This window comes from Perognathus longimembris, chromosome 13 (genome assembly GCF_023159225.1).
Source record: "Perognathus longimembris pacificus isolate PPM17 chromosome 13, ASM2315922v1, whole genome shotgun sequence".
In the NCBI taxonomy this organism is placed as follows: domain Eukaryota; kingdom Metazoa; phylum Chordata; class Mammalia; order Rodentia; family Heteromyidae; genus Perognathus; species Perognathus longimembris.
The window spans coordinates 14,386,006-14,401,621 of record NC_063173.1 but is presented as its reverse complement, the minus strand read 5'-3'; the positions used below and the strand labels follow the sequence as shown (position 1 = coordinate 14,401,621).

Here is a 15,616-nt window from a genome sequence, read left to right as displayed (position 1 = left end):
TGAAAGCTGTGGAGGGGAGGCGGCTTAATCGGAAGCAGAGGGAAATGCCCAGTGCATGGGCATCCCAAGGACTCAACTGCAGCTGGTTTCTCTCCTACGGTGGATCCCAGCTCCACGTATGCTGGGAGTGAAAGCAGAAGGAAAGCTCTTCTGTGAGGCGTGTTCCTGAGTGTTCCCAGCCAGTCCATGGTGCTGACCTCAACAGAGCTGCTTTAGGCTCTCATTCAGTCATGTCTCAGCACCACCACTGATAGATTTCATTTTCATAGACCACTTCAGATCCCCATTTCCCAGTAGCATTCCTTTGTTAGAACCTTTGTATTAGCCTTGATTAGTTGTAAGGGAGAGGGCTCACTGTGATATTTCCATACATGAATAAAAAAGACCCTAATCAAACTCACCCCCTCTGTCCTTTTCCCTTATTCCATCTTTCCCATGTCTTAAAACAATTGCAACAGGTTTTGTTGTTCTAGTTTTATACGTGCAGATAAAGTGCTTAGGCCCCATTCCTCCTCACTCATTCTCTCCATTCTCCTTCCCTGGTCCTGTTGGTTCCCATCCCCCATCAAATCGGTTATACTTTCCCGTCACTCATTTCCTTGGTGAATATTAATGGTGCAAAGGAGTTACACTATGATATTCTACACCTGCACACATTGTAACTGGAGAAGATTAACCTTCTCTACTGTTTTCTTGCCTCACCCTGCTTTCCTCTCTATTATTCAATAGCTTCCAGTGACTTTTCTCCCACACAGATGCAATGCATTTCGATACCATTTGCCCTGTCTTGCTTTCTTTTCATCTCCCTCTTCCTCTCATCCTCCCAAACAGTCCCACATTATGGTTAGGTTCTCTCTCTGTCCTTTCACTCTCTCTCTCTCTTTCTTTCTTTCTTTCTTTCCTTCCTTCCTTCCTTCCTTCCTTCCTTCCTTCCTTTCTTTCTTTCTTTCTTTCTTTCTCTTTCTTTCTCTCTCTCTCCTTCCTTCCTTCCTTCCTTCCTTCCTTTCTGTCTACACATTTTTAAGTGTAGATTCTGCATATAAGAGAAAATATGCAATATTTGTCCATCTGAACCTAACTAACTTTCTTCAACATAATGATGTCCAGTTCCGTCCATTTTTCTTCAAAAGACATAATTTTATTCTTCTTTATGACTGAATACTACCCCATCGGGTTTATGTACCACGTTTGCTCGATTCCTTCATCAGGTTTAGGGGATCTGGGCTATTTTCATAGTGTGGCTATTTTGAATTGTGCTGCAAGGAACATGGGTGTGCAAGTGTCTTGTTTGTTTCCTGACTTACATTCCATCAGATATATGCCCTTGGGTAGTATTGCTGGATCATATGCTTATTTTTCACTTTTTTCAAGGAATTTTCATTCTGATTTCCATAGTCGTTGTACTAGTTTACATGCCTACCAACAAGTTATGAGTTTCTTCCCCTCCCCACACATCTTTGCCAGCATTTGTTGTTGTGTTCTTGATGATGGCCATTCTGACCGAGTGAGAGGAAATCTGAATGTTGTTTTGATTTGCATTTCCTTTGTAGGTAGGGATGGTGAATATTTCTGTATGTATGTATTAGCCATTTGTGTGTCTTTTGAGAAATGTCCATTCAGTTCACTTGCTCATCTATTAGTTGGGTTGCTGGTTCTTTGGAAGTATAGTCTTTTTAGCTCTCTGTATATTCTAGTTATCAATCTATTGCTGGATGTATAGTTGGCAAAGATTTTTCTCCCATTCTATAGGCTATTTACTTATTCTCATGACTATTTCCTTTACTCTGTGGAAACTTTTTTTGGGGGTGCAATCTCATATTATCACTATTTCAGATGATGAGTTATTGGAGTTCTAGTCAATTTTTTTGTCTATGCCTAGATCTTCTAGTGTTTTCCTGTAATACTTTCAAGTACTACATTGGTCTCCATTGAATTTATATTAGTACAGGATAAGAGACAGGGATCTGATTTCAGTCTTTTAGATGTGGTATCCAGTTTTCCCAGTACTGTTTCTTGAAAAAGCTGGTTTTTGTTCGTTTTATTTTTCAATGGATGTTTTGGAAACTTTGTGAAAAAACAGCTAACTGTAACTATGGTAGTTTATTGATAGGTGTTTTAGTTCATTAATCAAGTGTCTGTGTGCTAGTACCATTCTGTTTCTGTTGCTTGACTTTTGTAGTACAGTTTGAAGTCACATATCATGATATCTCTGGTGCTGCTTTTATTTTGCTCAGGATCACATTGGTTATTCATGATATTCTGTACTTCCATATGAAATTTAGGATTGGCTTTTTTGCCTCTGTAAGGAATTCCATTAGTATTTTGATAGAGCATTGCACTGAACATGTAGATTACTTTTGGTATTATAGCCATTTTCATAATACTGTTTCTGCTGATCCATGAGTGTGGGAGTTATTTTTTAATACCTTCTCATGCCTTCTTTGATTTCTTTCTTTAGTGATTTATCATTTTTTTGTGCCTCAGATTCCATTTCTCATTGGGTATTTCTGCAGCTTTTCAAAGCAATGCAATCCTAGTAGGGAGTAGGCAGAAGAAGGAAGGGTTGCCTTGCACCCTCTGCTGGCCAAGCCCGGCATCTCTTATGCAGTCCACAGGCCAGGAAAGACCTGGTCTGAGGAGCAGAAAAACCTATATGCCAGAACCCTCAATGGCAAACTGCAGCTAGAAGGATAAGAGTAATAGTCATAGATGCCACCATTATTAAGTCACTATCTCTAGACACCAGCAGGCAGTTTACATTCATTTACTCACTTATATTCAATCTCCAGCATTTGCTTACTCTCAGTACCACTACCATGTTCTTTCCCATCTGTCCTACTTTAAAACCAGCTGAACATTCTCTCTGATTTGGGCCATGTCTTCGATGCCATTTTTTTTTTTTTTTGCCAGTCCTGGGGCTTGGACTCAGAGCCTGAGCACTGTCCCTGGCTTCTCTTTGCTCAAGGCTAGCACTCTGCCACTTGAGCCACAACCCCACTTCTGACCGCTTTCTATGTATGTGGTGCTGAGGAATCGAACCCAGGGCTTTATGTATACGAGGCAAGTACTCTTGCCCCTAGGCCACATTCCCAGCCCCTACTTCTGGCTTTTTCTATATATGTGGTGCTGAGGAATCAAACCCAGTGGACTTCATGTATGTGAGGCAAGCACTCTATCACTAGGCCATATTCCCAGCCCTCTGATGCCATTTTTAACAGGCCATCTTTTGTTTTTGGCCAGTCCTGGGCCTTGGACTCAGGGCCTGAGCACTGTCCCTGGCTTCTTTTTGCTCAAGGCTAGCACTCTGCCACTTGAGCCGCAGCGCCACTTCTGGCCATTTTCTGTATATGTGGTGCTGGGGAATCGAACCCAGGGCTTCATGTATACAAGGCAAGTGCTCTTGCCACTAGGCCATATTCCCAGCCCCTTTAACAGGCCATCTTTGATCTTAGCATCAGGACAAATACCAGCTCACTCCCAATACCAGCTCACTCCCAAACCAGCCAGGATCCACCCACCTTGCCTCCTGCTCCTGGAATGCCCTAGCTCTCTCCCTGGGTTGAATTAGTCCCTCTTCCTGTGAATTTGATTTTATCCCAAGCTTGACACATTACTTCCATCTGTCTTCCAGAATTAGCATCCAAATACTAAGAAAGAAAAGGTTGGAGTGAGTCCAAGAAGCTTCTATAGGGGAGTAGCTAACTGGGAATGGAATATCCAGGAGTGCAAGTCCCAAATCCTAGCCAGGCCAAGGAATCCTGTAATTATAACCCAGGGAAGGAGTGGATGGGGACTTAGGAAGAGAGCTAAGCCTCAAGCTGCTGTGCTCTCAGCAGGAGGGCCTTTGAGTGGCCTGGATCCATTCCATGAAATCTAGCAGTAAAACCTCTGTTCTCTCACATCTGTGTGCATGGAGATGGCCCCAGCCTCCGCTGGAATTGGCAGCTCTTCCCCAGAGCAGCAGGTGGTCCCATGTCTGGCTTGCAGCCTGGAGAGGCACACTTCACCCCACTGGCCAGCCTTGTCAGTGACTCACAAACTTTGCCTTGCACCACTAGTTCCATCTCTCCTGGTTGCCATAGTTACTGCTCACAACTGTCATTCCAGCAGACAAAGAAGCTTGCCTGGTTCTGATCTCAAGCGGAGGCAGTCCTTTTCCTTATCTCCTTCCTAGAAAAATTATGACAGGTCTGGGTTTCACTGCATTTAACTTAGGAGCTCGATAACACTGAGCAAATGACAGATTCTCAGAGCCTCACTTTCCTCATTTCAAAATAGGGCAAACAATGACATCTTTCTCATATAGTTATAAGAATGGAGACAACGCACTGGATCCAGGAACTGGAACACATAAAGTTATTCTCAACAAATAAAATTCAGTGATTGTTTTCCCTCTGTGGGCTTCAGTTATTTGATTTGGGAAAAAAATGAGCATGATAATAATGGGAAACTTTCAACATTGTCATGAGAACCAAATGATATCATGTATGTATAAGAGTGATGAATGGTTTCATAACCATTGTAAAACCTTGGACATTTCTTGATTTTGCAATTTTCATTTAAGATTCTTTTATTTTTTTATTTTAAATTGTGCCCATCAGAGGGCTTGAACTTATGGCCTGGGTATTGTCCCTGAGCTTTTCTGTTATTATTGTCTTTTGGGTTTTTTTTTTTGCTCAAGGCTAGCTCCCTACCACTTGAGCCACACACAGCTCCACTTCCAGCTTTTTGGTAGGTAATTGGAGACAGGAGTCTCACACAGACTTTCCTGCCTGGGTTGGCTTCGAACTGCAACCCTCAGACCTCAGCCTCCTGAGTATCTAGGATTACAGGGGTGATCTTTGTGCACCTGGCTCTATTTAAACCCTTACCTACTTTTTGGGAGTGTTAAATCTCAATTGTGTTTTGTGGCATTTTTCAAGGGGGTGTTTGGGGGTGTTTGTTGAGGCTCTAGGTTCTGCTTTGGCATAGAGATCATTCTTCAGATTCCAAGGACTCACAGAGCTCTCTATCTTGAACTCACTGTGAAAGTGGGATCCAGCCTGTCTTCCCCACAGACTGTGACAGACAGAATTTTGGCTCCTATTACCTTTGTCTTCAGATGTGATTCTCATCAACATGGCAGTTGTAATTGAGGTTAATAGTTAGCTGACCTTAAAATAGAAAAACCATTATGGAGTATTCAAGTGGACCTAATCTAGTTAGATGAGCCCTAAAAAAGAAGAGGTCTTTCAGCCTCGCCATCGAAGTGGGACACTTGTACAATGAGAAAGATTTAATGTGCTTTGGCTGGCCTGAAAACGAAGAAACTGTATGTCAAGAAAGTAGGAAACTCATCTCTTCTATCAAAAGAGATAGAATTCTGGCAATGGATTGAATGGCCTGGGGAGCAGATCCGTATGTATGTATGTATGTATGTATGTATGTATGTATGTATGTACATACGTATGTATTTTGGCTAGTCTTGGGGCTTGAAACCAGGGCCTATGCACTGTCCCTGAGCTTCTTTGCTCAAGGCTAGCACTTTACCACTTGAGCACTTGAGCCATAGTGCCACTTCTGGATTTTTCTGTTTGTGTGGTACTGAAGAATCAAACCCAGGGCTTCATGCGTACTAAACCACATTCCCAGCCCAAGGGAACAGATTGTTCTCCAGAGGCTCCAGTTAAGAGTCCAACTTGCTGGACACTTTGATTTCAGTCTTGAGACATCTAAATAGAATCTGTGTTTGCGCCTCACAGAACTGACTGGGTGGTAATCAATTAACTTTTGGTAATATGTTACAGTAGGAAATAGAACAAAATAAAACACCTAATACCTTCAAGAATCTCATTCATTTTCTCATTCTTGGTATCCTTTCTTCTTAGGTCCATAGCTTGATTCTTCCATTCTAAGCCCTTGCAGATAGATATCATTTATCTCTAAATTAGTTGTTGGTGAAAAACCTAGGGTCTCTGGGCAGAGACTTTTTGATAACTTCTTTTGTTTTCTCTTCCCTCCCTCCCTCCCACCCTCTTTCTCTCTCTCTCTCTCTCTCTCTCTTTCTTTTCTTTCTTCTTTATTTATTTATTTATTTTTTTGCCCGTCCTGGGCCTTGGACTCAGGGCCTGAGCACTGTCCCTGGCTTCCTTTTGCTCAAGGCTAGCACTCTGCCACTTGAGCCACAGCGCCACTTCTGGCCGTTTTCTATATATGTGGTGCTGAGGAATCGAACCCAGGGCTTCATGTATATGAGGCAAGCTCTCTTGCCACTAGGCCATATCCTCAGCCCCCTTTTCTTTCTTCTTAAGCTGGTCCTGGGGCTTGAACTCAGGTCCTGGGTACCATCCCTGAGCTTTTTCACTGAAGACTAGAATTCTAACACTTGAGCCACAGCTCTACTTCTGTTTTTTTTTTGTTGTTGTTGTTGTTGTTGTTGGTGGTGGTGGTGGTTATTTGGAGATAAGAGTCTCACTGGCTTGCCTGCCCTGACTGGCTTAGAACTGAGATCCTTACATTTCAGCCTCCTCAGTAACTAGGATTATAAGCACAAGCCATTGAAGTGGCTACAATTTAAAAGAGTTTATGTTTAAGGGCTGTAAAGATTTAGGTAACTTCTCATGGTAAGGGGAGGGATAATATGTTTAAACCCCTAAATGACTATTTAATAAAATGTCTTGACGCATATTTCTGCCCATCCTGACTTAACTTTATTCCCTGGAGTAGCATTTTCTGGCAGAAAGAAAATGAATATCTGGCCTGGAAGAGTGTTTTTCTGTATTCTGTATATGCCAAGCAGCCAGCTGTCACTCAATTTGTGCCATAAACAGGGATCCTGAGGGGTAGGAGGTACTTCTTCTAAAAGAGCCCTCACTGGAGACAGATATACACCGTGCCATGTGTCAATAGAAAGTTTACTCTCAGTTCCATAAATTCTTCCGTATCATCAAAACAGTGTTCATAGTACACCCTTCTATTCTAGTTCAACAGGACTTGAAGGCAGAGATAGTAGAAAAAATCTCCTGAGAAATTCTCAAACATTTTCAACTTGAGGCATCTATCTGGTTCGACATTCCTCACCTTGGTTAACAAACAGTATTTGTTCTATTTTATGTACCTAATATGTGCCAGGCACAGTTTGGGCCCTAACAAGACATACCTAATGCTAGTCTTATAAATCTTACACCTTGTGAAGAAGATAGCACAAAAGAACTACATATTTTTAAATAATTTAAGAGAAAAGCAATCTCTCCTGCGACTTTTCATTCAGTTACACATATAAAGTTTAACTTAGAGTTGAACTGTTTACCTTACCAGTTGAACACCCCGGGGTTCTTTTTTAAAAATGCTACCAAGTTGGAAGTGGAGGTTTGGTTCAAGTGGTAGAGCATCAGTTTTTAGTGAAAATGCTAAGGGAAAGTGTCCTGGCTTTGAGTTCAAGCCCCAGTACTGGCAAAATTAATAATAACAACAACAACAACAATAATAAATAATGTAAAATAAATAGCATCCAGCATAGCTCAGACCTGAAGTCTTAGAAATGATGTCAAACTTCCTTAACATCTTCCCTGCCCCAAGCCAGTAACCTCCAAATGTATCAAGGTTACTCCAAAACTCCCAACACGTCCAACCTCGTCTTTAATGTCTTTGATCATGAACTCCTCTCCATGTAATCTATGTTCTCCCTCTTCTATTTTGGAATAACATTTTTAAAAAGAAAAGAAGGACTTGATGGTGGGCAGCCCCAACAACTGGGAGAGATAGGACAGGGCCAGGCAAGGATACAGAGAGCTATTGTCCCCCTGGAAATGACGCTGAATACAGGAAAACTTTGGCCTCGGGATCCAGGCCTGGGCCAGGAGAAGAAAAAAGAAGAGGTGTCTTCTTTGGCCCATAAATTATATGGAACCCTCAGAGTTCACCAAGCTGAAAACCTTTGCTGTAGTGTGGGATCTGATGGCCAGCACATGCATGTGACTATATCTATGCAAGAAGGTGCACATTTATAGCCACGACCAGAATAAACTTTCCTCACTTTGACTCAGTACGGATTCTCTATTCTCCAAGCTTTTTGGAACCTGTCCTATCAGCTACTACTCAGCTTGTACCCCTCACCCCATGACTCAGAATTCTGACAGAATTCATCTGGATCCACCGCGGGCTTTGCCTTTTCTTTCCAGTCCCACAGATGCTTTGTAAAGAGGCAAATACTTTATTGAAGTGCATCTTGAAGGGTACACTCACAGACCACCCACACAGGGAGTATTGAAAGGACATCTTGGACTGGGCAAGCTCTGGATGTGCGTTTGTGCCTTTATGAGCACCTGAACACGTGTGGAGGGTACCTGTGTGTCTATTGCTATGTGAGTGGCAGCAAAGGTGTGCTGAGGAGATGCATGATGGAATGTGCACATATTCTAGGCTCTGCGGGTATTAGACATGAATGCTCTGAGAGTAGGAACTGCAGAACACGTTGGTGGAATGCACAGTCTTATGTCAACATGTACATGTGAATCTTTCTCTGTCTGTCTGTCTGTCTTGTGTGTGTATGTGGTGACTGGTGAGTGTGAGATGAATGTGTGTTATATACTCACATCTCTAGCTGGGCATCTACCAAGCAATTCATTCAAGTCTCTATGACCTGGTGAAAGGATGGCAGAGTTTCTGTAGGAAAGCCTTCTTACAACTCTGGAGTCCCTTGGAGGCGGGAGACCTGGGGTCAGGCATGAATTTATTGCGGGCCTGGGGGTTTCTCTCCATCCTTGGAGGTTCCCTCCTCAGGCTCGCCCTCATCGTCAGCCTCTACCACGTACTCTGGCATCGGCCACTCTCGAGTTTGCCACTCCAGCCTTTCGATGCGGTAAGCGATCTTGAGTGCGCTGGATTCCAGCTCCGCCAGGAGGCGAGCAAACTTGGTCTGTAGATCATCAAGCTGCTGGTCAAGACCTTTCAGCCGGGACTCCGTGGCTTCCTGTAGGGCAATCTCAGCCGCCTCGGCATTCACATCCAATTTGTTCATTTTGAGCAGGATCTCACGGCCCTTTTCCTCCATGACAGTCTGGGCTTGTGGATACTCACTCAGCACCTCCCGCAGGTCCTCCTTGCTCAGACAGAACAGGTCAGAATAACCCAGGCTCTTGATATTGGCTGTACGGCGGTTCCCAGACATGTTCCCTGCGGCCCATGGACAGACAGGTGGGAGGATAGTTAGCAGGGGTGCAGGGAGGTGGCATTACATTCCACAATCAGGACCCCATTTTCTCAGTTGTGCTCTGAGCCTCTTTTTCTGCCTCATTAATTCTTTTATTCAGTAACGTACTGATGACCAGGCCCTGTGCTGTGTAGGTATCAGTAACCAGCCTTAAGAACTCACCATCTAGAGGAGATAGGCACTTAATGGGATAGTTACAGAAGAGTATGGCAGTTGCAGGGCAGACATGCAATGGGAACTGTGGGAAGAAGCCCTGTGCAACTGAAGGGCTGGGAATTTAGGAAGCCTGGGGGAAGGGATGCCTGAGTTAAGTAGAGGAAGTGGGTAGGAGGATGGCAATTGCATCACAGCAGCAAAGGGATACAGAAAAGGTGGATGTTAGCTGGATGCTGGTGGCTTATGCCTATAATCTTAGTTACTCGTGAGGCTGAGATATGATCAAGGTTCAAGGATCAAGGTTCGAAGCCAGGCAGTCAGTGAGACTCTTACCTCCCATTAACCACCAGAAATTTGGAAATGGAGCTGTGGCATAAAGTAGTAGAGTCCTAGCCTTGAGCAAATAACTCAGGAACAATGCCCAGGTCTTGAGTTCAAGACCCATGACTGACTGACCAAAAACAAAACGAACAAAAAAAAAAGAGAGAAGAAACGGTGCATATAGAAGACCTATGTAGTCCAGAGTGGCTTATGTACAGGGTGTAGGGAGAATGGAAAGACAGAGTTGATAGGTCTTCTGCCGAAGACAATGGAAAACTACTGGGATATTTTAAACAGGAGAGCTGTATGGGACGAGAGAAAGATGTTGGTGGGAATATAAGTTAGGCCAAATGACACACCGTCTCAGAGCTAGAAGGAGCTACTAGCACTATGTGGCAGGTACTATGCTAGGTGTCTCTCCAATATAAGCCACCAAACCTCACAATAACTCTGGATTTTCATATCATCCCCATTGAATAGATGAGGAAAGTAAGGCCTATAAAGAGAAATGACTTGCCCAAAGTCAAACAGACAGCCGCAGACCACATGCAAGGTGTGGAATCCGAGGGGTGTGGGAGACAGATGGAAGACCTGCAGAACCGCCTTGGGCTCGGAAACCCAGTCTAGAGCACATCTAGTCTCAGTAATGTGGGCTCATCCTTTCTCTTGTGGCCTCCGTTTCTTTCCCTATGATGAGATATAACAATTCCTACTACACAGGGTTGAAGAGAGGGGAAAAAAATGAACTACTGTATAGTATCTGGCCTGGCCTGCAGTTGATGATCTGTAAACAGGAATTTCTTCTCTTTCATCCTCCCCACACCCCCTCAGCTTGGCTGTGAGAAAGCTCTTCTTTGTACTGATCCTGGTTCTGTGTTCTTGATACTTTTGTAACTTTGAGCAAGTTACCAAGCCTTTCTAAGATCTTCCATTTCCTTCAAAATGAGGATTGCTAGTACCAAGTTTATAGAGCCATGTAAGAGTTTAATAAAATGATGCATGTGAAATACTCAGAACAGCGTGAGTGGTAAGCACGTGATAAATGGCCTGAGTCTGTCATCTTCCACTGGTTTGTTGGTGCCTCAGTTGTGACAGAACATACCTATTCTGTTTTCCTAGGTCCTGGCTTGCTCACTGACCTTGGTGCAGCTTCTTCTTGCGGAGCAGATCTCTCTCTCTCTCTCTCTCTCTCTCTCTCTCTCTCTCTCTCTCTCTCTCTCTCTCTCCAGTCCTGGGCCTTGAACTCGGGGCCTGCGTACTGTCCCTGGCTTCTTTTTGCTCAAAGCTAGCACTCTGCCACTTGAGCCACAGCTCCCCTTCTGGCCGTTTTCTATATATGTGGTGCTGAGGAATCGAACCCAGGGCTTCATGTATACGAGGTAACCACTCTTGCCACTAGGCCATACTCCCAGCCTGCCTCCTGAGTCCTGTTGTGACTCATATAAGGGGCAGGTTTCCTTACTTCATATGCCCTTAAAATACCATCATGTCCTATCATTGGGTTCTGCCATCCCCATTTTCTTCCCCAGTGATCTCCCTAAGGCAAATGCTCAGGGGCTTACCTTTGATGTTGATGATGCTGATCTCCCCAAAGTAGAGCCCTGCACCCAGTACAGCATACTGTGTGACACCGTCATCGGCTACCACAGCCAGCTGGCCCTCGCGGATGATGTACATCTCTCGCCCGATGTCCCCTTTGCGGCATACGTATTCGCCCGGGGAGTAGGTCTGGGGCTGCAGTTTCAGAACCAGTTCCTCCAGCAGGCTGGCCTCACAGTTCTGGAAGATCTGGACTCGGCTCAGAGTAGACAGGTGTACAGACACAGCCACTTCTGCTCTTAGGCGCTCAGGCAAGTGTTGTAAGATGGCTACTTCATTGGTCATCTTCTTGTTGATCTGCAGGTGCTGGTACCTGGAAGAAAGGCAGTGAGTGCCATTTCCTGACCAGTACTCTCCCTGCCTGCCTACCCTTTCCACCATGATTCAGTTCAGCCCAAAGCCCAACAATAGTGAGGCCTCCCAGGGGCCACAGGAATCAGTAAGAGCTGCCTGGTCTTTTCTTAGTCACAGACATGTTTTGACTTCTGCTTCACCTGAGGCATGGAAAACCTCTGTCACTTGACAATGAATAATATCATCATTGCTTCCCTAGCAGGCTCCACAGCTTCACAGTCAATGCCATACACCACCCCCACAGATTGCTGCTTCAGTCTCCAAGCTTCCATCCTCCCAGAAATCTGTTGTTCTGGCTCCCCAATTTTATGGCACTTCTTTTAATTCAGAACTTGGTATACCTTATTATCACAGAGTTAGCCATCCGTTGGCCAATCTCAGGGAACAGGGTACAGGGTTGGGGGGGTGGAGTAGGCACGGTAGTGGGATGAGGAGTGGGGGTAGGGTGGGGAGTGAAGAGTAAGGGTTGCAGGGGTGAGGAGTGAGGGGGTGGAAATGAGGAGTGAGGTGGTGGTGAAGACTGAGGAGTTGCAGGGGTAAGGGGTGAGGGTGTGGAAGGGTGAAGAATGAGGAAGGAACGGTGACAGTTGAGGTGGTAGATAATGTCCATTTTCATTAACTCCTTCCAGAGCCTTCTTTATGTTGCCCTTTCTCTCACATGAATTCCTCTCTGTATCAACAACTCACCAACCCCTCCCCCCAAGCCCAGATTCCCTTAGTGGGGGATATCCTTTTCCAAGACAGTTTCAGTAGATCTACCACTGACTATTGCTCCCCTGCCCACCCCAGTCTGGGGCTTGAATTCAGGGCCTAGGTGAAGTCCTTTAGCTTTTCACCTCAAGGCTGGTGCTCTACCATTTGAGCCATACCTCCTCTTCCAGCTTTCTGGATGGTTAATTGGAATAAGAGTCTCTCAGAGGGCTGGGAATGTGGCTTAGTGGTAGAGTGCTTGCCTAGCAGGCATGAAGCCCTGGGTTTGATTCCTCAGTACTATATAAACAGAAAAAGCCAGAAGTGGCGCTGTGGCTCAATTGGTAGAGTGCTAGCCTGGAACACAGAAAGGCTCAGGGACGGTGCCCAGGATCTGAGTTCAAGTTCCAGGACTGGCCAAAAAAAAAAAAAATAGGAGTCTCTCAGAATTTATCTCTCTGTGATTTTCAGATCTCTGCCCCCTGAGTAGCTAAAATTACAGGCATGAGCCACGTTGTGACCTCTTTGTGCTATAAGGTAAAGGGCTGGTCTGACCCTAAATAGGGTCAGGTTTGGGGGCAAGGTCACAAGAAGCTCCCAGTCCCAAGCACTTTACTGACAGGTTCAGTGACCTATAGACCAAGTGGCCACCCCTGTCTCCAGGGATTCAGGAACACCCATCGCCTGAGGGTGGGACTTCCCTTCCTCTGGGAATCCAGGCACACCCATGAAGACAAGCTGCCAGATCCTACAATTCATCCCCTAGGGCCCCGAGATGGCACTGGCCAGACCTGCCCTCCTTATTTCATCTGGAGGAGAGGCGGTAAGTTTGGGCATACACCTTTCTCCCTGGCCTGGGACCCTGCGGGGCTTGCTCTGGTTCTGGTGAACACACTGGCATAGACCCTCCAGGGTGTGGAGCCCTTGGTGCTCCAGGGCGCACACCTCCCAGCCTGGTCTGGGGCCCGGGGTGGGGCGCGCTCACCAGTCAATCACGCGCCTCTCCAGCCTGCGGTTCACGTGCTGGAGCTTCATGTACTTCTTGACCAGCGCGTGGTCGGGGTAGAAAGCCGCATCGGCGGTGTTCATGTTGTAGATGACCGAGCTCATGCTCCCCATGATGGTGGCGAACCCCATGACGGCCAGCAGGAAGTCGCCCACCATGAAGAGGTACTCCTCCTCGCGGGCGGGCAGCGGCGTGTCGCCCACGGTGGTGAGGATCAGGGTGGAGAAGTAAAAGCTGTAGAGGTACTGGCGTCGCAGGCGCTCGAAGCCAGGCTGAGCCGGGTCCGGGTACACCCAGGCATCGCGCCCGAAGCCCAGGTACCGGGACAGGGCGAAGTACAGGCAGCTGTTCCAATGGATGACCACGAAAATGTAAAGCATCAGCTTGGCGATGCGGAAGGCGTTGGGGTACGCCGTGCGGGTCTCGGTGCGGTCGAAGGCCTCGAAGAGACGGGGCACCCGGAGGAAGCGGTTCAGCCTCAGCGTGGGGACGTGCGGGCCCAGCCTCACGTAGGCCGCGTCGGTGGGGACCAGCGAAGCCAGGTCCAACAGGAAGCTCCAAGTGCGCACGTAGCGACCGGCGATCCTGCTCTTGTCCACCACGAGGATGCCCTGGTCTAAGAATCCTAGGGGAGAGAATGAGGGGATAGGCCTAGGCCAGGGCCGAGGGGGGAGGGAGAGGCAGGAGGAGGGGGTGGAACCCATTCCAGGGTTTGGGAGGCCAACAAGTGGATGGCAAGCACAGAAGAGGCCCAATGAAAGGCTGTCACAGAGGGGGACTCTCTCTCTTTCTCTCTCTCTCATTACTAACAGACTTTTTTCTTTTGGCTTGGAACAAAGGGTCAGGCCCAGGGCTCACTCACCCGTGTGGAAACGCACCAAGATATCGAGTAGGTACAGCAGGTCACTTGTGTAGTCCAGCACAAACCAGACCACAAGATAACCATGCTGCAAGTCAGGAAAGCAAGCTCTGCAGGGCAGGAACAGAAGGGACTGGCTTAAAGGTGGCCTTGGCCAGGTTCTACAGAACTCTGCCTTGGGCCTTTCCCTGGTTCCATCCACCTCCTTATGCCCCCCAAGCTTCACTTATAGCTTATCTAAGGCCCATTTAAGGCCTCTCCTCCAGTGTTCCATCCACCCAAGTCCCCTCCTCTCCCCCTGCTTCTCCACCCCTCAATTCCAGACCTCACTTTAGCCCTCACCCCCCCCCCTTTAAGGCCTCCTCTCTGGTGCTCCTCCAAACCTGCACACTATGATGATGAGGTTATACATTACTGGGGCGACCATGGTGTTCAGCCACCAGTAGTAGTAATCTCCAGAGGGGTCCAGGACAGGCAGTGTTTTCCTGTGGGCGAGAAGGTAGGAATTGCTTCATGTATTCACCAGATATTTCATACTGTGGTTGTGACTGGAGGCGCCAGGAGGAAGGAAGGGATGAGCAGACAGCACCCAGAGGACAGGATGATGACTCCTCACCTGGCTTTTGTTGGGGCAGAGGGGCTGGACTCTGTCGTCTTCACTTTGCTGTCCTGGCTCATGGTGGGGTCTTGGTATGCACACTACCCACCCTTCTGTCTCTAGGGAGCTTGCGGAGGTGGGAGCTGATGTCAAACTGCCTGGAACAGGCTGCCCTGGGGCTCCCGCTGTGACTTCTCTCTGTCTTTGAAGCTCTTAGCAACACAGCCAAGGCTAGCAGTTACTGAAAGGGTGGAGGCACCGTAGCTCTAGCACCTCACTCTTTTCCCTGTCTCCCAGGGCCTCGGCTTACACCTGCCCAGCTAAACATCGTTAATGAGATCCCTGGAGAAGTTGTGTGCGTGTATGCAGGTGTGTGTGTGTGTGTGTGTGTGTGTGTGTGTGTGTGTGTGTGTGTGCGCTATGTAGCAGGGGTGCATATTTCAGGAGGAAGCATGGTCTTTGTTTCTTCTATTGTTTCTTCCTTACTCTTTCCCTTTGTCCTTAACTGCAAGATGAGCTGACACGGGGCCTTCGGTGTGAGAGAATTGAGTTTCAATGTAGGTTAAACACTTTGTTTTACCTTGTACAAATTCCCTGCTTAGGCCTATTTATTTAACAACTAGTGGTTGAATGGATCCTGTGTGTCTGCTTCTCAACTAGTCTCCAGGGACAAAGAGATGCCTTGCATGCCAGACATGAGCTATGTTTTCATTACCTACTCCTAGGTCCACTTAACTTGGCTCCTGCTGGGTGGTGTGAGGTAGCCCATCCAATGGTGCCTTTGTCATCATTCTTTTTCTGTCATCTCTGGTGTCTGATGCCATGAGTGATTTCATATGATTT

The 15,616-nt window shown here is 46.6% G+C and overlaps 1 protein-coding gene across 1 annotated transcript; it reads right to left on the bottom strand.

Moving 5' to 3' along the window:
• Positions 1-8,506: 8,506 nt before the first annotated feature.
• Positions 8,507-14,853, bottom strand: Cnga4 (cyclic nucleotide gated channel subunit alpha 4). Its single transcript, XM_048360796.1, has 6 exons — positions 14,792-14,853; positions 14,559-14,660; positions 14,179-14,285; positions 13,296-13,941; positions 11,230-11,579; positions 8,507-9,153 (listed from the first exon to the last, which is right to left on the bottom strand). The coding sequence occupies exons 1-6, from the start codon at positions 14,851-14,853 to the stop codon at positions 8,711-8,713; spliced, it is 1,710 nt and encodes a 569-aa protein (XP_048216753.1). The 3' UTR covers positions 8,507-8,710.
• Positions 14,854-15,616: the final 763 nt, after the last annotated feature.

Bases quoted from the DNA above. Each gene is read 5' to 3' on its own strand.
- Cnga4 (XM_048360796.1), bottom strand. From the start codon at position 14,853: ATGAGCCAGGACAGCAAAGTGAAGACGACAGAGTCCAGCCCCTCTGCC. The intron at 13,942-14,178 runs GTGAGTGAGCCC...TCTCTCCCCTAG, and splicing joins CTTGGTGCGTTTCCACACGG to GATTCTTAGACCAGGGCATC. The intron at 11,580-13,295 runs GTGAGCGCGCCC...CCTTTCTTCCAG, and splicing joins GAGAGGCGCGTGATTGACTG to GTACCAGCACCTGCAGATCA.